This window comes from Salmo trutta, chromosome 14, assembly GCF_901001165.1.
Source record: "Salmo trutta chromosome 14, fSalTru1.1, whole genome shotgun sequence".
Taxonomy (NCBI): domain Eukaryota; kingdom Metazoa; phylum Chordata; class Actinopteri; order Salmoniformes; family Salmonidae; genus Salmo; species Salmo trutta.
Window position 1 is genome coordinate 34,101,929 of NC_042970.1, and position 22,315 is coordinate 34,124,243.

At 43.1% G+C, this 22,315-nt stretch overlaps 1 protein-coding gene across 3 annotated transcripts in view; it reads right to left on the reverse strand.

Annotated features, from left to right (window-relative positions):
* The window catches only part of rad18 (RAD18 E3 ubiquitin protein ligase), an 83,136-nt gene that overhangs the window by 33,396 nt on the left and 27,425 nt on the right, over positions 1–22,315 (reverse strand). For all 3 annotated transcript variants that reach the window (XM_029775432.1, XM_029775434.1, XM_029775433.1), the window contains exons 10-11: positions 9,719–9,859; positions 3,936–4,104 (exon numbers count right to left, since the gene is read on the reverse strand). In XM_029775432.1, the coding sequence (XP_029631292.1) occupies positions 3,936–4,104; positions 9,719–9,859 (310 nt within the window). The remainder of the gene's footprint in view (positions 1–3,935; positions 4,105–9,718; positions 9,860–22,315) is intronic.

The window sequence follows — 22,315 nt, forward strand, 5'->3', positions numbered from 1 at the left end:
GCATGTAACCATACTCGTTGACCAACAAACCAAAATTCAGAGTAAACCACCCTCCCGCTTAGCCTCTTTCTCTCTGCTGGTGACAAATTGTGAGAAGCATTGCAGGAAATAAACGCAGGAAGTGTTGGTTACACGGTTATACGGTAATTGTGCCAGCCCTAACTGTGCCATCGCATTGCATGGGGTTTTTAAATAAATCCCTTACTTGGCATATCCCATGGTCATCATATCAAGCAGCTAATTTTGGCCTGGATGAAATACAAAAGCCGTGATGATGTGAGGTTTACTGAGTCCTTTATCCAAAAATAGTAGCTGAAAGGATGGTTCAAACTTGGCTGTGGAACAGAGGAATGGTAAGTGTGTGTGGTGCCAGGCATAATCAAATATGACCCGATTTGTCTTGAATCCCCTGAGATCAGTGTCTTGGGGCCACGGAGGGCCTGGGAGGCAGGTAAGGACAACCCAGGACAAGGAGCCCATCTACATGGATTAAACCAGGCCTCTTTGAAGCTGGTTCTTTTCATTGGAAGGCTATTAATATTAATAATGAAAAGCCCAGCGTGAATACTTCCTGGCCAGGGGAAAATGAACAAAAAATTATAAACTAACGGAGAGGAACCTCTAGCGAACTTCTGACTGCTAATAAAACACTTTATCAGGGGATTAACTCTCGCTTTGTAAAAACTACACAGCCCCTCTGAGTCCATTAAATGAATGAGTCGATATACTGGGATGGGTTAACACCTTTTAATAGCCTAACTCAAAAACGACTAGGTTATTTGACGTTGCAGAACTTTTACTCACTTGTTCAGTTTCATCTTTATACTGAAGAGAAATTGATCAGAAAAGTAAATCCTTGTCATACATTGTGTTGCCCATGCTACACTCCTTGGCTTAATCTACAGTGCTTCCGGAAAGCATTCAGACCCCTTGACTTTTTGTACATGTTGTTACGTTACAGCCTTATTCTAAAATGGATAAAATAATCTATCTACACACAATACCCCATAATGACAAAGCGAAAACCGTTTTTTAGAAATGTTAGCAAATGTATTAAATCAGGAAAAAAAACATATTTACTAGTACTTTGTAGTACTTTGTTCAAGCTTAAGATGGCTATTTAAGTAAAAATGATTTCAGCCCTAAGTCGACCTTTTTGAAAGTGAAGTTTGTAAGTTCTTCATATAGCCTTATCACAATATAAATATAATGTATGTAGCCTACTCACTATTTCAGTGTTATTTTTGCAACATTTTCCTTTATATTACTCTCTTCTCTTGAAAGTAAATCAATTCATGTCAGGGGGACTTAAAAATAGAATCAATAAAGCAAATGGAGGCTGAAGAAACTGCCATAGTGTGCAGAAGGAATGAGATTCACCAGAAAGAACAACCGGAGATAACCACAAAAAAGCAAACACATTGGGTCAATCTATCCCAAACACCTGCGTTGAGCAGCCCGGATTTATCCCATAATGAGCAGAAAGCTCAAAGTAATGTTTCTCTCCTAAATATTAAATCAAAACCAAACAAGGACCTGCTTATAGTATGTACCTCCATACGGCTGGCCTTTCACTTATGTAAGATTAGAAGACAGCATTAAATGTTCTCTTCAGAGATGCTCTAACCCAACACCTGTGGAGAGTGCAGCAAAACTTCTCAGGATTCTTAAACAACACCCCTCTATGCAAGTTGAATTAATTAAAGAGCTTTTCATCCCTTTGCCTGGACAAAGATACATTTTTTATCACTGTGTGGGGAATAAAAAAAATACTTTTGTGAAGAGCTCTTCTCCCAAAGATGGTCTTTGAGGGCTGTATTGTCCCTTTGAAGTTCTCGACTGTGGAACAGGGAGCAAACAGAATAGCCTAATTGTTACACCATTGGGTAAAAAAGCTGATGCATTTTTGTGTTATCTCCTAACAGTAACATGACAGCCTACCACATAAAGAGAGCTCTAATAGGCGCTGACAGGTGAGTAATGAGTGTACAGACAGAAGAGACGGCACAAACCTGGAGGCCTCATCTCCCTCTGCTCAGCCTGGGGTTCACACTCACACAGGATCACAAGGTGACCTCCGGAAGCAGGACTGAAAAACTGTAGCATTATAATCATTTGAATGGAAAAAGGAATACATTCGAAACAGAGTGACACCTGGTGAGAAGATTTCTATTTGATGACCAAAAAATTCATCTGCTCCAGCAGCTGTGAGGAATATTCAGTAATGGCTGACTCTCGCCAGGTAGACCATGTAAACCCTGGATGGGATGGATAAATGATGAGAAGGATATATGCAATCGATTTTTAGCGAGCCTTTTCTGAAAGAGGAAGCCAATATTTGTTAATATCTCCCTGGAAGTCCTAATAAAACACCTTTACAAGACATTTACATGCCTTAATGCGGACAAACAGAGAGTAAATTGGCTCTGGAAGGTGAGAGCACGCCTCTTGGTGCCCCTCCAGGGGAAGACTAATGAAATGTCTATCTGCATAAAAAGTCAAGTAGGTAGGTGGGCCGTAGCAACTGGTAGGGCTAATGCCTGGCTGTTAGCTATTAGAGCAGGCTGCTGGAGCGTGGAGCAGCTCTCCGTCTGACTGACTAACTGGCTCATTACTGGGGGGAGTGGGAGAGAGAGGTCTGACCAAGTGCTGCTCTGATGATTGCGCCGGCTAAGAGGCAATTTAACTGGTGTGGTTCAGAGCATTGTCAGGTGTCCGAGTCCCCAGCTGGAAGCCGAGCCAGGCAGGCAGGCAGGCGGTGGCTTTATCAGAGGCAGGTGATGTGCACACACACACACAGGGTTATAATTAATCATCACACCTGCCAGATTTCACACAGACACACTTCCAGCTCCATACAGGCAGAATGTGGGGCGACAGAAAAGCATATTTGCGTGAAGCTCTAGGGCCTCATATGAATAGGAGCAGGTCAATGGAACATTAGCCTCTGCCAAAAAAAAAAAACTTGCTGTATAGAGCTCTAAATTGTGGTGGGAGTCTGGACATCTCATAGTGCTTATTTGATAAGGCCCTCTGGCACACAGCATACACAGGTCTGACACTCTGAACAAGGGAACACACTATTAATTACATTCTGTAGCTGATGGCTCTACGAATCTGCATCCTTTGGGGTCCAGGTCGATATTCCAGACAAAAGCAGCACGTGTTCAATTAACAGCTTCCTGGCTCACGACCAGCTTCCTTGAAAAAATATATTTTCAAAACAATAATGTATATTGTTCCAATACTATATATATCAAAATGTTTAATATATCAATCTCTAAAAATATAAATCTACTATAGAGGTTTTTTTTCTTTGATCAGTTGACGTTAGTAACTTGTCCCAACCCTGTTTTGATAAGAGCTAGGTACTGTTAGGTATCTGTGACTGATTTGGAGTGTTATGTTCAACACGTAACTTTAGTCTTCAACTAGCCAACCTTGCGGTGTCTTTCTAAATTAAAGGCAATTTAAAGTATTCTGGGCTGAAGTGCAGGCAGGCTGTGGGGGTATGAATGCTGATAAAACTATTTCCAGAGGCCAGCAACGAGCTGTGTGAGTCAGAACCAACTCAATACTCCCGCTGAGAGTCCGACTTTAGTTTCACACAGAGTTCCTCAGTAATACCACACACACACACACACACACACACACACACACACACACAACAGCTCTCCTGTTTTGAGAGCTGTGAAGCATTGAAACAGAGAAACCCCGAGAAGACAAGTCAAATGTCTGCTTGTTGAGGAGTGGAGAATAAGCTATTCAGCTGGCTTGTGAAGTTTCCCCAAGGTACAGATCTTGAATCAGATCAAGAATACCCTTCCCCAATCCTAACCTTAACCATTAGTTGGTAAAATGCACAACGGACCCAAGATCAGTGTCTAGGGGCAACTTCACCCTAATCAATTCTGCCGTCTCCTGGGCTTGCTCACCTGCTGATGGAAACGTCACTGAGACAGCTGGGTGACCTGGAAATTACCGCTACAACAGAAGGCTGCTGCTGCTCCTCAGAGGGCTCCTGTACTGGTGATGTCATCAATATGCAGAAGGCCTCTGAGTCACTGGGACTGGGATCCCTCTGTTCCTGTTCTGCTGCTTTATCTACAGAAAGGAGGGGAAAGAACATGGACAGTACTAATGATCATGTCATAAAAAACTGGTAGAAAATCCATCATTGGTGAAAATGAGCTGTCAGGAATCTATGTTGGGAAACTGTTCTTGACAACCATGTCTTTCAAATCTGGATCTGTCCTGTTTTAACGTTGTACACATGATGTGTGAGCAGGCTGCATGATAGATGCTAAAGTCATCCATGTCAATTTCTATCTTATATCATAGATATTTCCCCAATGTAATGTTCAAAATGACTTTAACCACAAAATGACTTTAACCACAAACAAACCACTGTGTCTTCTAGGCGGTGGGCAAAATATATGACCAGCAGTTAATGGTATTCTATGCATTATAAATATGATTACCTGACGTTTCGTTCTGTGATGGGGGAATTCCATGTAAAGCAATGAAACGCTTGATTTGTCGACAGTTAAAACACCATGTGGTTGTTTTTTTTTTCAAGATGAAAGCAAACAGAATGCTAGGTAGTGCTAGGTACTAACAGCCAATACAGCACGGGCTGGAAGCTATAGCAAGCATCAATTGGTCAATCGTGCTGCAATATCCCCAATAATTAGCATACTGTTAAGCTTCCCCAACTTAATGTTCACGCACTGATCACCGAGCTCCTCTAGCTTCACTCACTTTGACACTAGATCTTTCCTTTTATCGAAAATGAATAAGCTCCATCATTTTGTTGGCAGCCACTGCTTTCAGAGGACTACAAGTGTGACCTTTTTCAAGACATTCAACACACTGAATCCCAAAAGAGCTCTTGTGGGTGTGTTGCATGTCAGCCAAAAAATATATACATAATAACTTACGCGACAAGTTATGGCAGTATGCTTCGACGTTTTATGCAATACATGTGTATCTTTTTTGGCTGACGTGCCAAAGACGAACCACACATGCAGAGGTAATAGTGTGTGTATTGACTTTCAAAATGAATTGTACTCTGGGGCTGTAATTAATTCCCTGCACTACATGAGACAGCACGGGTATGGTGGTGTGCATGTTAACAAGCATCTTTAAAGGGGTAGGACTAAAGACGTCAGCATGCTTCAGTTCAGCTGGCGCCTAGCCGAACTCAGCAAGCCGAACCGAACGAGTGTACTTGTATACTCCCTTAATACCTTCGTTTGAAAAACAAGAAAAAAAGCGGCAATAGTACTATTTGTCCTTTTTGAGTCGCCGTAACAACTATATACTTTCTCAAAAGACGGAATTAATTTAAGCTAACTCAAGAAATCTGTCATTAATATTGACGTTTTTGCCAAAGAGATCTTAGATGCGCAATTTTAAAGGATGTTTGGTGCACTATTTTTCAATAAAATGACAAAGATTTTGAAGGAGCCCTACTGTTGACCAACCACCGACGAAGGGGCGAAGACTTCGGCTCCGAACTTCGGCTTCCCTCCAGGAAAAATGTTGTGTGGAAGAACAACTGAAAAAAAAAAACTCACTGAAGTCCAAAACGAACAAAAACACCACAAAATATATGCACAAACACTATAGAATGGCACTGTGATAGACTACATGCAATTTGCTGAGTAGAGTGTTGGAGGCTATTTTGTAAATGACATTGCCGAAGTCGAGGATCGGTAGGATAGTCAGTTTTACGAGGGTATGTTTAGCAGCATGAGTGAAGGAGGCGGTTGCGAAATAGGAAGCCGATTCTAGATTTAATTTTGGATTGGAGATGCTTAATGTGAGTCTGGAAGGAGAGTTTACAGTCTAACCAGACACCTAGGTATTTGTAGGGCGGGTGTGGGCAGCGATCGGTTGAAGAGCATGCATGTAGTTTTACTAGCATTTAAGAGCAGTTGGAGGCCACGGAAGGAGTGTTGTATGGCACTGAAGCTCGTTTGGAGGTTTGTTAACACAGTGTCCAAAGAAGGGCCAGAAGTATACAGAATGGTGTCGTCTGCGTAGAGGTGGATCAGAGACTCACCAGCAGCAAGAGCAACATCATTGATATATACAGAGAAAAGAATCAGCCTGAGAATTGAACCCTGTGGCACCCCCATAGAGAGTGCCAGAGGTCCGGACAACAGGCCCTCCAATTTGACACACTGAACTCTGTCTGAGAAGTAGTTGGTGAACCAGGCGAGGCAGTCATTTGAGAAACCAAGGCTATTGGGTCTGCCGATAAGAATGTGGTGATTGACAGAGTGGAAAGCATTGGCCAGGTCGATGAAGACGGCTGCACAGCACTGTCTTTTATTGATGGCGGTTATGATATCGTTTAGGACCTTGAGCGTGGCTGAGGTGCACCCATGACAAGCTCGGAAACCAGACTGCGGAGAAGGTACGGTGGGATTTGAAATGGTCTGTGATCTGTTTGTTAACTTGGCTTTCGAAGACTTTAAAAAGGCAAGGCAGGATAGATATGGGTCTGTAACAGTTTGGATCTAGAGTGTCTCCCCCTTTGAAGAGGGGGATGACCACGGCAGCTTTCCAATCTTTTGGGATCTCAGACAAAACGAAAGAGAGTTTGAAAAGGCTACTAATAGGGGTTGCAATAATTGCGGCAGATCATTTTAGAAAGAGAGGGTCCAGATTGTCTAGCCCAGCTGATTTGTAGGGGTCCAGATTTTGCAGCTCTTTCAGAACATCAGCTATCTGGATTTGGGTGAAGGAGAAGCGGGGGGGCTTGGGCAAGTTGCTGCGGGGGGTGCAGAGCTGTTGGCTGAGGTAGGGGTAGCCAGGTGGAAAGCATGGACAGCCGTAGAAAAATGCTTATTGAAATTCTAGATTTCCGTAGATTTATCGGTGGTGACAGAGTTTCCTAGCCTCAGTGTAGGGTGCAGCTGGGAGGAGGTGCTCTTATTCTCCATGGACTTTACAGTGTCCCAAAATTTTTTGAAATTTGTGCTACAGGATGCAAATTTCTGTTTGAAAAAGCTAGCTTTTGCTTTCCTAACTGACTGTGTATATTGGTTCCTAACTTCCTTGAAAAGTTGCATATTGCGGGGGCTATTCAATGCTAATGCTGTACGCCACAGGATGTTTTTGTGCTGGTCAAGGGCAGTCAAGTCTGGAGTAAACCAAGGGCTATATCTGTTCTTAGTTCAATTTTTTTTTTAATGGGGAATGCTTATTTAAGATGGAGAGGAAAGCACTTTTGAAGAGCAACCAGACATCCTCTACTGACAGGTTGAGGTCAATATCCTTCCAGGATAGCCAGGCTAGGTCGATTAGAAAGGCCTGCTCGCTGAAGTGTTTTCGGGAGCGTTTGACAGTGATGAGGGGTGGTCATTTGACCACGGACCCATTACGGATGCAGGCAATGAGGCAGTGATCGCTGAGATCCTGGTTGAAGACTGCAGAGGTGTATTTAGAGGGCAAGTTGGTAAGGATGATATCTATGAGAGTGCCGTGTTTACGGATTTAGAGTTGTACCTGGTAGGTTTCTTGATAATTTGTGTGAGATTGAGGGCATCTAGCTTAGATTGTAGGACGGCCGGGGTGTTAAGCATATCCCAGTTTAGGTCACCTATCAGTACGAACTCAGAAGACAAATGGGGGGCAATCAATTCACATATGGTGTCCAGGGCACAGCTGGGGGCTGAGGGGGGGTCTATAACAAGCGGAAGAAGCTCAAACTGTTTGTGCACAGACCTGGATAGTATGACAGAACTCTGCAGGCTATCTCTGCAGTAGAATGCAACTCCGCCCCCTTTGGCAGTTCTATCTTGGCGGAAAATTTTGTAGTTGGGGATGGAAATTTCAGAATTTTTGGTGGCCTTCCTAAGCCAGGATTCAGACACGGCTAGGACATCAGGGTTGGTGGAGTGTGCTGAAGCAGTGAATAAAACAAACTTAGGGAGGAGGCTTCTGATGTTAACATGCATGAAACCAAGGCTTTGACGGTTATAGAAGTCAACAAATGAGAGCACTTGGGGAACAGGTGTGGTACTGGGGGCTACAGGGCCTGGGTTAACCTCTACATCACCAGAGGAATAGAGGAGGAGTTGGATAAGGGTATGGCTAAAGGCTATAAGAACTGGTCGTCTAGTGCGCTGGGAACAGAGAATAAAAGGAGCAGATTTCTGGGAGTGGTAGAATAGATTCAGGGCATAATGTACAGACAAGGGTATGGTAGGGTGTGTATGTACAGTGGAGGTAAACCTTGGAGTTGAGTGACGATGAGAGAGATTGCATCTCTGGGGGCACCAGTTAAGCCAGGCGAGGTCTCCGCATGTATGGAGGGTGGGACAAAAGCGCTATCTAAGGCATGTTGAGCGGGACTGGGGGCTCTACATGAAATAAAACAAAAAGTACTAACCGAGACAGCAGTAGACAAGGCATATTGACATTAGAGAGAGGCATAAAGCAATCACGGGTGTTGATCGGGAGAGATAAGACAGCAATGGGTAAATGGCGATGAATGGACAGAGAGGGTCAGTTAGGTATGCACAGGACCTGAATTCGAGGCTGGGGCCGACAGATAAACAAAAAGAGGTACAGTGTTAGTGAATAGTCAGCAGGCATCCGCTGTGTGGCCGAGTGATCATATTTGTCCAATGAGCAGCAATAGGTGAGTCAGGAAGCCGTTCGGTAGTCGCTACTACACTAGGCGAGCGGGAGACATGGCGTTCAGAAAGCTAGCGGATGGGGCTTCAGCGACATCGCAATGGAAACGCCTGTTGAAACCACATTGGACGATTACGTCGGCAGACCAGTCGTGATGGATCGGCGGGGCTCTGTGTCGACAATAAAGGGTCCAGGCCAATTGGCAAAAGAGGTATTGTAGCCCAATAAGTTAGCTGGTATATGGGCCTAGCTCGAGGCTAGCCCAAGGTTAACTGGTGCTTGCTTCTGGACAGAGGCGTTAGCTAACAGTAGCCACTCGATCGTAGCTAGCTAGCTGCGATGATCCGGGGTAATGGTCCAGAGCTTGCGGCAGGAATCCGGTGATGTGGTAGAGAGAAGCAGTCCGATATGCTCTGGGTTGATATCGCGCTGTGCAGACTGGCAGGTATTGTCCGAGGTAAAGCTGGCTGGTGTCCGAGCTAAAGGTGAAGACCGCTAGCCGTGGCTAACGAAGACTGATAGCTAGTAGCTAGTTAGCTGGCTAGCTCCTGATGGAGGTTCCAGTTATACGGAATAAAAATAGCAGATCTGTACCACATTGGGTGAGGCAGGTTGCAGGAAAGTATATTTAGTTCGTAGATAGAAAGTGAGATTAAAGTATATACGGGAAAAAAACGACTATTTACACGGGATAAGACAAAGACGAGCACATCTTGGAAATTCACATAAAATGCAATGGATTAAAAACATTTTGGGGAGAAAACAGCCTTGTGGCCATGCTGCTGGGTATATAGCTGAACCCTGATCAACCGTGACCACCTGAAGAGGAGCCATCAGAGGTCTGGGGCTGAGTGACGATGTGAAGGTTGTGATAGCAAATCCACCCTGAACAGGAATACAGAGAGAGTTCTTCATACAGAAACCGTCCCTGCATTTCTCTCCTTTTGCAAATTGCTTATGGACTGTGAGCTCTGCTGGGGAGGCTGGGGGCTGTAAGATATTTTGTGGTGACGGTGCTAACCCCCGTTTAATCCCCTCAACATGTTAATGAGGGTTACGGTGGTACCTGCAGAGCTGGAGCCTGCTCTCCGGTCCTCCTCTACTCCCTCATCCCTCACTTTCTGTTTCATCTCCCTCTTCCTGGTCTTTTCCAGGCGACCCCGGACCTGGGCGATAAGGCGGGAGAACTCACTGTTATGCTGCTTCCCTGCAATACAGATGATTAGAGGTAAGAAGCCAGGTGAGGCATGCAGAGATCAGACATGCACATACACAGAAACACACCTAAGCAGACAGATCCTGTTTCTGAATGTTGCATAGAGGGAGAACTGCAGTTCGATTCCCTTTTATACAAAAACCCACATCCAAACGCAGAGAAACAAGCGTGGTTTAAGACCCAGATACATCAAGGCACCTATCATACAAACTGCCTCCTGCTTATTATATCATAACTAGAGGCACGCGCTCTGGAAGATAACCAATGTTAATGTAAGGCCTGGTGTGTTAGAATACAGGACCCCTCTCTGAGTACATTGTTGAGAACAGCGCTATATTCAGTTGCAGTGATGGTAAAGGACAGTGTGTCATGGGAGGTTTGTGGGGATTTTTTGGTTTTAAATAGCAGAAGAAAAAAGACAAGGGTTTTACGAATATGATAGACAAACGAGGGTGAGCTCCATAAAAAGGCCCCTCCGAGAGCTTATCAGCCTACACAGAAACAGTTACATGATAGCAAATCAAATTAAACCACAAGTTTCTGCTGGAAAAACAAACTCATTAAGACATGAGTCAAACCAAAAATGAAAACTACACGATTAAGGCAGACAAAGCTATTGGATCAAGTCAGCAGAAGGCATTCAAGTTGAGTGCAAAAACAGATGGGTTCAATTCAGCCAAAAAAACACCAAAAACACATGAAATATTACAATAATAGAACTTAGCACAAACTCCAGAGAATTTTTTTTTTTCACCTTTATTTAACCAGGTAGGCAGTTGAGAACAAGTTCTCATTTACAATTGTGACCTGGCCAAGATAAAGCAAGCAGTTCGACACATACAACAACAGAGTTACACATGGAGTAAAACAAACATACAGTCAATAATATAGTAGAAAAATAAGTCTACACACAAAGTGAGCAAATGAGGTAAGATAAGGGAGGTAAAGGCAAAAAAGGACATGGTGGTGAAGTAAATACAAATAGCAAGTAAAACACTGGAATGGTAGATTTGCAGTGGAAGAAAGTGCAAAGTAGAAATATAAATAATGGGATGCAAAGGAGCAAAATAAATAAATAAATAAATACAGTAGGGGAAGAGGTAGTTGTTTGGGCTAAATTATAGATGGGCTATGTACAGGTGCAGTAATCTGTGAGCTGCTCTGACAGCTGGTGCTTAAAGCTAGTGAGGGAGATAAGTGTTTCCAGTTTTAGAGATTTTTGTAGTTCGTTCCAATCATTGGCAGCAGAGAACTGGAAGGAGAGGCGGCTGAAGGAGGAATTGGCTTTGGGGGTGACCAGAGAGATATACCTGCTGGAGCGCGTGCTACAGGTGGGTGCTGCTATGGTGACCAGCGAGCTGAGATAAGGGGGAACTTTACCTAGCAGGGTCTTGTAGATGACCTGGAGCCAGTGGGTTTGGCGACGAGTATGAAGCGAGGGCCAGCCAACGAGAGAGTACAGGTCGCAATGGTGGGTAGTATATGGAGCTTTGGTGACAAAACGGATGGCACTGTGATAGACTGCATCCAATTTATTGAGTAGGGAATTGGAGGCTATTTTGTAAATGACATCGCCGAAGTCGGGAATCGGTAGGATGGTCAGTTTTACGAGGGTATGTTTGGCAGCATGAGTGAAGGATGCTTTGTTGCGAAATAGGAAGCCAATTCTAGATTTAACTTTAGATTGGAGATGTTCGATGTGAGTCTGGAAGGAGAGTTTACAGTCTAACCAGACACCTAGGTATTTGTAGTTTTCCACATATTCTAAGTCAGAACCGTCCAGAGTAGTGATGCTGGACGGGCAGGCAGGTAGCGATCGGTTGAAGAGCATGCATTTAGTTTTACTTGTATTTAAGAGCAGTTGGAGGCCACAGAAGGAGAGTTGTATGGCATTGAAGCTCGTCTGAAGGGTAGTTAACACAGTGTCTAAAGAAGGGCCAGAAGGATACAGAATGGTGTCGTCTGCGTAGAGGTGGATCAGAGACTCACCAGCAGCAAGAGCGACATCATTGTTGTACACCGAGAAAAGAGTCGGCCCAAGAATTGAACCCTGTGGCACCCCCATAGAGACTGCCAGAGGCCCGGACAACAGGCCCTCCGATTTGACACACTGAACTCTATCAGAGAAGTAGTTGGTGAACCAGGCGAGGCAATCATTTGAGACACCAAGGCTATTGAGTCTGCCGATGAGGATGTGGTGATTGACAGAGTCGAAAGCCTTGGCCAGGTCAATGAATACGGCAGCACAGTATTGTTTCTTATCGATGGCGGTAAAGATATCGTTTAGGACCTTGAGTGTGGCTGAGGTGCACCCATGTCCAGCTCTGAAACCAGATTGCATAGCGGAGAAGGTGCGGTGGGATTCGAAATGGTCGGTAATCTGTTTGTTGACTTGGCTTTCGAAGACTTTAGAAAGGCAGGGTAGGATAGATATAGGTCTGTAGCAGTTTGAGTCAAGAGTGTCCCCCCCTTTGAAGAGGGGGATGACCGCAGCTGCTTTCCAATCTTTGGGAATCTCAGACGACACGAAAGAGAGGTTGAACAGGCTAGAAAATAGGGGTTGCAACAATTTCGGGAGATAATTTTAGAAAGGGTCCAGATTGTCTAGCCCGGCTGATTTGTAGGGGTCCAGATTTTGCAGCTCTTACAGAACATCAGCTGACTGGATTTGGGAGAAGGAGAAATGGGGAAGGCTTGGGCGAGTTGCTGTGGGGGGTGCAGTGCTGTTGCCTGGAGTAGGGGTAGCCAGGTGCAAAGCATGGCCAGCCGTAGAAAAATGCTTATTGAAATTCTCAATTATAGTGGATTTATCGGTGGAGACAGTTTCCTATCCTCAGTGCAGTGGGCAGCTGGGAGGAGGTGCTCTTATTCTCCAAGGACTTTACAGTGTCCCAGAACCTTTTTGAGTTTGTGTTGTAGGAAGCTAATTTCTGTTTGAAAAAGCTAGCCTTGGCTTTTCTAACTGCCTGTGTATATTGGTTTCTAACTTCCCTGAAAAGTTGCATATCACGGGGGCTGTTCGATGCTAATGCAGAATGCAACAGGATGTTTTTGTGTTGGTTCAGGGCAGTCAGGTCTGGAGAGAACCAAGGGCTATATCTGTTCCTGATTCTAAATTTCTTGAATGGGGCATGCTTATTTAAGATGATGAGGAAGGCATTTAAAAAGAATAACCAGGCATCCTCTACTGAAGGGATGAGGTCAATATCCTTCCAGGATACCCGGGCCGGGTCGATTAGAAAGGCCTGCTCGCTGAAGTGTTTCAGGGAGCTTTTGACAGTGATGAGTGGAGGTCGTTTGACCGCAGACCCATTATGGACGCAGGCTATGAGGCAGTAATCGCTGAGAGCTTGGTTGAAAACAGCACAGGTGTATTTAGAGGGCAAGTTGGTTAGGATGATATCTATGAGGGTGCCCGTGTTTACGGCTTTGGGGTTGTACCTGGTAGGTTCATTGATCATTTGTGTGAAATTGAGTGCATCAAGCTTAGATTGTAGGATGGCTGGGGTGTTAAGCATGTCCCAGTTTAGGTCACCTAGCAGCACAAGCTCTGAAGATAGATGGGGGGCAATCAGTTCACATATGGTGTCCAGAGCACAGTTGGGGGCAGAGGGTGGTCTACAGCAGGCAGCAACGGTGAGAGACTTGTTTTTAGAGAGGTGGATTTTTAAAAGTAGAAGTTCAAATTGTTTGGGTACAGACCTGGACAGTAGGACAGAACTCTGCAGGCTGTCTCTGCAGTAGATTGCAACACCGCCCCCTTTGGCTGTTCTATCTTGGCGGAAAATGTTGTAGTTAGGGATGGAGATTTCAGAGTTTTTGGTGGTCTTCCTAAGCCAGGATTCAGACACGGCTAGGACATCCGGGTTGGCAGAGTGTGCTAAAGCAGTGAATAAAACAAACTTAGGGAGGAGGCTTCTAATGTTAATATGCATGAAACCAAAGGCTATTACGGTTACAGAAGTAATAAAAAGAGAGCGCCTGGGGAATAGGAGTGGAGCTAGGCACTGCAGGGCCTGGATTCACCTCTACATCGCCAGATGAACAGAGCAGGAGTAGGATAAGGGTACGGCTAAAAGCTATGAGAATTGGTCGTCTAGGACGTCCGGAACAGAGAGTAAAAGGAGCAGGTTTCTGGGGGCGATAAAATAGCTTCAAGGTTTAATGTACAGACAAAGGTATGGTAGGATGCGAATACAGTGGAGGTAAACCTAGGCATTGAGTGATGATGAGGAAGATATTGTTTCTAGAAACATCATTGAAACTATGGGGATGTCATCGCATGTGTGGGTGGTGGAACTGAGAGGTTGGATAAGGTATAATGAGCAGGGCTAGAGGCTCTACAGTGAAATAAGCCAAAAAACACTAACCAGAACAGCAATGGACAAGGCATATTGACATTAAGGAGAGGCATGCTTAGCCAAGAGATCAAAAGGGTCCAGTGAGTAGTGAGGTCGGTTGCGGTCACGGCGATTCAGACAGCTAGCCGGGCCATGGGTAGCAAGTTTGCAGAAGATGGTCCGTTTTTAGCCACCTCGTGTGTTTCCGTCGGTAGATTAGTGGGGTTCTGTGTGGTAGAGGGGACCAATCCAATTGTTAAAAATAGTTATAGTCATAGTGGCCCAAGAAAATTGGCCGATAGACCTATTCAGATAGCAGCCGATAAGACAGCTAACGATTAGCTGGCCGCAGATGGGCGTTCAGGTTACGTCGCGACAGAGGGGCCAGTTGGATAACTCTCTCGGGCAGATAACGTCGGTAGTCCAGTCGTGAAGGCCCGATGGGGCTCCGCATCGGCAGTAAAACGGGTCCGGATAGGTGATTGTAGCCCAGGAATGGCTGATGGAACTCGTCAGCTGGCTAGCTCCGGAATAATTGATCTTAGCTCCGGGACCGACGTTATCCGAGCGACTATTGGCTAACAGCTAGCTAGCTGCAAGATCCAGGTGTAAATGTCCGGAGCTTGCGGTAGAAATCCAGGGATATGGAGAGAAAATAGGTCCGGTATGCTCTGGTCTGAGTCGCATTGTACAAAACTGCCGATAGCTTTTCGAGCTAAGGGATAGCTGATGACCGTCAACTGTGGTTAACTGAGTTCTAACGTTAGCTAGTGAACTGGCTAACTTCTGTTGTGGATTTCAGATTTGAGGTAAATAATACTTTATTTAGAGTTTTTAGAAAAAAAAATATCTAAAAAGATATGTGAAGAAAAGATGTAAATATATGTATACACGGGACACAACAAGACGAGGACAAAGGACATCTGACTGCTATGCCATCTTGGAGTTCAGAAAGTTCAGAGAATGTAAAACAAAGAGTATGAAATCGCAATTTCAGGGCTTTTATTGCAAAACAATGGATCTGAGAGAAACAAAAAGCACATGCTTTCCTAAAAATATTTATACTCAGACCTTATACCTGGTTACAGATTTGACTGAAAAGATGTTTCATTCTAGGGTTGGGTGATGTGGCCAAAATATCACTTTATTTGTTTTTTGGCAGTATTATTTGTTTCTGAATAATAAAAGTTCTAAATATGCTTTATGAGTAGTTCATGACCCTAAGGTGGCAACACAAATAAGTGATTTCAATGGGGCTTTATCCATTCTGATTGTTTATACTGTTCAATCCAACATCAAATGAAAATAGCTAGCTAGCTGACATATTCATGTTTCGCCTATTCCCAGTGTTGCCAATTTAGCGACTTTGTTACACATTTTTCAGAGTTTTCAGATGCCTCCAGCTACTTTTATTGGGAAGTTTTGCCACAGAGTTTCTATGGTTTTGATAACATTGATCGACGTTGCCCACTCAATTCTAGTGATTAGCATTAGACAAACTAGCAAATCAAATAAAATGTTATTTGTCACATGCGCCGAATACAACAGGTGTAGGCCTTACAGTGAAATGCTTATTTGCAAGCCCTTAACCAACAATGCAGTTAAGAAAAATAAGTGTAAAGTGAAAAATAGATGTTTCATAAAAAGTAACAAATAATTAAACAGCAGGAGTAAAATAACAATAGCAAGGCTATATACAGGGGGTACCGGTACAGAGTCAATGTGCGGGGGCACCGGTTAGTCGAGGTAATTGAGGTAATATGAACATGTAGGTAGAGTTAAAGTGACTATGCATAGATAATAAACAGAGAGTAGCAGCACCATAAAGAGGGGGGAAGGGGCAATGCAAATAGTCTGAGTAGACATTTGATTAGCTGTTCAGGAGTCTTATGGCTTGGGGGTAGAAGCTGTTAAGAAGCCTTTTGGACCTAAGACAGTAGTTTGCAGACAGTAAGATACACAAACTAATAATGTAGTTATAGAACGCTTGTAGAAAGCAGCATCGCTGTCACCAACATCTTTCTGCATCTATCTGACCATGCAGACCAGACCGCAGAGTGAACTGCATGAAAGATGAGCAACTGGTCTTTCCTTGAGTGACAGGGGTCAGGGCATGGTGTGGGAAGTGGCATGCAGCAGGAGAGGGAGAAAGACTACATGTAGCAAACGGAGTAAACTATAAAACGGACATTACACGCACTGGAGTTGCGCATCACATTTAACAAACCAAACATTGAAATGCCATTATAGAAGGCAAAGTAAAAACCCAAACCGGTCTGTGCGTCAAATACCGGTACATAGTAAAATAAGGTAAACTGTACAGCCCTATTTTATTATTGTGCAAATTAAACTCCTCATATCATGTGTCCTGTCAATACAATTTAGGCCCAAAGTAGTCCAGATTACACACAGAACACACTCACCCGGGCCAGAACTCAATTACAACCGCCTGTAGGTAAGTGATTTCATTATGAGATTCCTTTCCTCTGACATGCCTGTTATAGCCGTGTTCTGCAGGACATTGTGTTCTCTCAGCCTGACCACAACTAACCTCCACTCACCTCTGGTGATCTGAATATGTGACTACATCAGATGATCTGGATAGATCCTCTGAAATCTGCTCAGAAGAATCTAATTCTGATCCCTATCATATCTTGTAAAGAAAACCAGTATCTACAATCAAATAAATCCCTAAGACCAGACCAGAAATTAGTTCTCATTCTCCCATCAAAGAACATACAGTGAGAGAAAAAAAGTATTTAATCCCCTGCTGATTTTGTACATTTGCCCACTGACAAAGAAATGATCAGTCTATAATTTTAATGGTAGGTTTATTTGAACAGTGAGAGACAGAATAACAACAAAAGAATCCAGAAAAACACATGTCAAAAATGTTATAAAATGATTTGCATTTTAATGAGGGAAATAAATACAATTATAGACTGATCATTTCTTTGTCAGTGGGCAAACGTATAAAATCAGCAATACTTATTTCCCCTCACTGTAGTAGATACTGGAAATCCTCATTTTATGAAAGTACTGGACCCTGGCTGTAGCCGCTTAGGCCAGGCTTGCGGCACCTAACATTCCAACAAAATTAGTACAAGTAATAGTTTTTTTATTTAACTAGGCAAGTGAGTGAAGAACAAATTCTTATTTTACAACGGCGGCCTACCCTGGACAGCACTGAGCCAATTGTGCGCCGCCCTATGGGACTCCCGATCACGGCCAGTTGTGATACAGGGTCTGTAGTGATGCCTCTAGCACTGAGATGCAATGCCTTAGAACACTGCGCCACTCGGGAGCCCCTCAAAATAATAGCGAATTTTCATGGAGGTTGCTAGCTAAATTTGCTAATTTTTTTGCAAAGACAGGCATTCCATCTCAAAGTCATTCATATATAGGATGGAGCTACCGAATGTCATTTTTGGTGAGTTAGGACATTTACAAGTGAATATTAATGAGACATCTTGCAAATGAACAGTACTGGCTCTGGAGCAGAGTGTGTACACACTGTGTCTGTGTGGAATCTGGAGTCGCCAGGGCAACGGGCCTGCTTGCTCCGCTTGTAGTAGATGGGGAGGAGCAGACAGGCCAAGAGTGGAGAAGAGAAAAAAAACGCAAGGAAATCAGAAGATGGCAGCTGTACAGATAACTCATCCAAAGGGCATTGACTTCTCAAACATGGCAGAAAACCAACACAATATGATTCCCCGTTGCCTTATTAATTCAGCCACTTACTGAGCTAAATAACTAGCAAGTTTAACTTAGGGATCTCGTTAACGCAGAATTCGCATAAGAAATATACATTTTAAAATAATGTGACAGGTGAAATGAAGAACGCAATCTGCTTTATCTTCTAACATAATGTACAAGTTGACTGCAGGTATTTATTTAAAGAGGCTACAAATATTAAAATGTATAGAAAAATTCAAAATAAAAAGTTTAAACGGTATTGATGGTATTGAAAAACCATCCCGTGGCTATTTCCAAATACCCGATATATGGTACAATGCATTCGGAAAGTATTCAGACCGCTTGAATTTATCAAAAGAAAACTGCATTACAGATTTTTCGCACTCAGTCTATACACAAAACCCCATAATGAAACAGGATTATTGAAACTTTTGCAAATTTATTACAAATAAAAAACTGAAATTATGCCTTACATAGGTATTCAGACCCTTTACTCAGTACATTGTTGAAGCACCTTTGGCAGCGATTACAGCCTCAAATCTTTTTCGGTATAATGCTATAAGCTTGGCACATCTGTATTTGGGGAGTTTGTCCCATTCTTCTCTGCAGATCCTCTCAAGCTCTGTCAGGTTGGATGGGGAGCGTCGCTCAACAGCTATTTTCAAGTCTCTCCAGAGAAGTTTGGTCGGGGTCAAGTCCGGGCTTGTACCCGAAAGACATTCAGAGACTTGTCCCGAAGCCACTCCAGTGTTGTCCTGGCTGTGTGCTTAGGGTCGTTGTCCTGTTGTTAGGTGAACCTTCACCCCAGTCTGAGGTCCTGAATGCTCTGGAGTGGCTCTGGAGTTTTTTTTATCATCAAGGATCTCTCTGTACTTTGCTCCATTCATCTTTACCTCGATCCTGACTAGTCTCCCAGTCCCTGCCGTTGAAAAATATCCCCACAGCATGATGCTGCTACCACCATGCTTCAACGTAGGAATGGTACTAGGTTTCCTCCAGAAATGACGTTTGGCCTTCAGGCCAAAGAGTTCAATCTTGGCCATCGAACCATCGGGTTCTTGGTCACCTCCCTGACCAAGCCCCCCCCCCCCCCCCCCCCCAATTTCTCAGTTTGGCGGGTGGCCAGCTCTAGGAAGTGTCTTGTTGGTTCCAAACTTCTTCCATTTAAGAATGGAGGCCACTGTGTTCTTGGGGACATTTAATGCCACAGACATTATTTCGTACCCTTCCCCAGATCTGTGCCTCGACACAATCCTGTCTCAGAGCTCTACGGACAATTCCTTCAACCTCATGGGTTAGTTTTTGATCTGACATGCACTGTCAACTGTGGGACCTTATATAGACATGTGTGTGAATTTCCAAATCATGTCCAATCAATTGAATTTACCACAGGTGGACTCCAATCAAGTTGTAGAAACATCTCAAGGATGATCAATGGAAATAGGATGACATTAAACTCAATTTCGAGTCTCATAGGAAAGGGTCTGAATCGTTATGTATTCAGATTTTTATTTTTAATACATTTGCAAATATTTCAAAAACTTGTTTTCGCTTTGTCATTATGGGGCATTGTGTGTAGATTCATGAGGAACTCATTTTGTTTAATCAATTTTAGAATAATACTGTAACATAACAAAAGGTGGAAAAAGTAAAGGGGTCTGAATACTTTCCAAATGCACTGTATATACGGTATATTGTCCAAACCTAGAAACGAATCATTCTCAAATTCATTAGAGACTAATTCACTGAGTCTATATACCAAATCTGGAGTTAACCTGACTTATTGTTAATGAAAAGATTTTTAAAGTTTAACTTGTTATGGATAGGGGGCAGTATTTTCACGGCCGGATAAAAAACGTACCCGATTTAATCTGATTATTACTCCTGCCCAGAAACTAGAATATGCATATAATTATTAGCTTTGGATAGAAAACACTCCAAAGTTTCTAAAACTGTTTGAATGGTGTCTGTGAGTATAACAGAACTCATTTGGCAGGCCAAAACCTGAGAAGATTCCTTACAGGAAGTACCCTGTCTGACCATTTCTTGGCCATCTCTATCCAAAACAAGGGATCTCTGCTGTTACGTTACACTTCCTACGGCTCCCATAGGCTCTCAGAAGGCGGCAAAAAGCTGAATCGTGGCTTTGAAGGCCCTGGCTGAAAAACTTTAGCGCGTTTGGATAGTTGTCGGTCAGAGTACTATGAGACTGAGGCGCGTGCACAGGACGACCCCATGTTTTTATTCTTTCGTCTTTGAACGTAAACAACGACTCCCGGTCGGAATATTATCGTTTTTTTACGAGAAAAATAGCATAAAAATTGATTTTAAACAGCGGTTGACATGCTTGGAAGTACGGTAATGAAATATTTAGAATTTTTTTGTCACGAAACGCGTCGGGCGCGTAACTCTTCGTCACCCTTGGATAGTGTCTTGAACGCACGAACAAAACGGCGCTATTTGGATATAACTATGGATTATTTTGAACCAAACCAACATTTGTTATTGAAGTAAAAGTCCTGGGAGTGCATTCTGACGAAGAACAGGAAAGGTAATCAAACTTTTCTAATAGTAAATCGGAGTTTGGTGAGGGTCAAACTTGGTGGGTGTCAAAATAGCTAGCCTGTGATGGCGTGCTATCTACTCAGAATATTGCAAAATGTGCTTTCACCGAAAAGCTATTTTAAAATCGGACATAGCGAGTGCATAAAGGAGTTCTGTATCTATAATTCTTAAAATAATTGTTATGTTTTTTGTGAACGTTTATCGTGAGTAATTTAGTAAATTCACCGGAAGTTTTCGGTGGGTATGCTAGTTCTGAACGTCACATGCTAATGTAAAAAGCTGGTTTTTGATATAAATATGAACTTGATTGAACAAAACATGCATGTATTGTATAACATAATGTCCTAGGCGTGTCATCTGATGAAGATCATCAAAAGGTTAGCGCTGCATTTAGCTGTGGTTTTGTTTTTTGTGACATTATATGCTATCTTGAAAAATGGGTGTCTGATTATTTCTGGCTGGGTACTCTGCTGACATAATCTAATGTTTTGCTTTCGTTGTAAAGCCTTTTTGAAATCGGACAGTGTGGTTAGATTAACGAGAGTCTTGTCTTTAAAATGGTGTAAAATAGTCATATGTTTGAAAAATGGAAGTTTTTGTATTTTTGAGGAATTTGTAATTCGCGCCACGCCTATCATTGGATATTGGAGCAGGTCTTCCGCTAGCGGAACGTCTAGATGTAAGAGGATATGTACCATTAGCATACGTGCTAACGTGCATCTATAGGCACGGTGCGGCCATATTTGAACGCAGCAGCCATTTTTTCTAAAAACCAACTGATTTCCTAATTAATCAATAACTCAGCCATCTCTTACCAATCCCTTAGCTTTTCTAAAACCATGGGCCTACATACCGAATTTGGTATTTCAAAGGTTTTCCAAAATGTCCAAGATGGAGGAAAATCTAGTCTGGAGGACCTTGTGTCCTTGAGGCAAATTTGTTTAGCATGAGAAAAGACACCGATATACAACATTTCAAGTGTCTAGGTCAAACAGGGCAATGGATATGTGGGTTAAAGTGAGACTGGTTATAACAGTGCCACATATACAGTAGGCCAATAACTGTCATTCCTCTTGAACAAGTTACTGATGGCCTCTAGTTTGTATTCCAAATTAGAAAAAGTTACACACACACACACACACACACACACACACACACACACACACACACACACACACACACACACACACACTGCCTTCAGAAAGTATTCACACCCCTTGACTTTTTCCAAATATTGTTGTGTTAAAAATGGAATTAAATTGATTAAACAGATTTGTTTTTGTAACTGACCTATACACAATATAACAAAATAGCTACATGGACTGAGTTAACCTTGTATCTTTATTGACCTTTTATTTTTGCACTGTATCTATCCACACTCACAGGGTCCTACACACTCACTCCATCCACCATCTGCTCAATCTCACAATACATTTATACTGACTCTACACACATGCACACCCACTCACATACAAGCTGCTGCTACTCTGCTTGTTTATCTTAAATCATTTTGCCTATTCACATTACGCCTATATATACACAGTATCCGCCTCCAACACTCCAGTATCCCTGCACACTGTAAATATGGTATTGGAACTGATTATTGATTTATGCATTGTTGGGTTTTGAGTTTGCAAGAAATACACTTCACTGACATGAGCTGATTGAGGACTACAGGAAACGGAGGACCGAGCACGGCCCCATTCATATTGATGAAACTGTAGTGGAGTGGGTCGAGAGCTTCAAGTTCTTCGGTGTCCACTTCACTAAGGATCTATCACGGTCCACACACACCAACATAGTCATGAAGAGGGCACGACAATGGCTCTTCCCCTTAGGGGGGCTG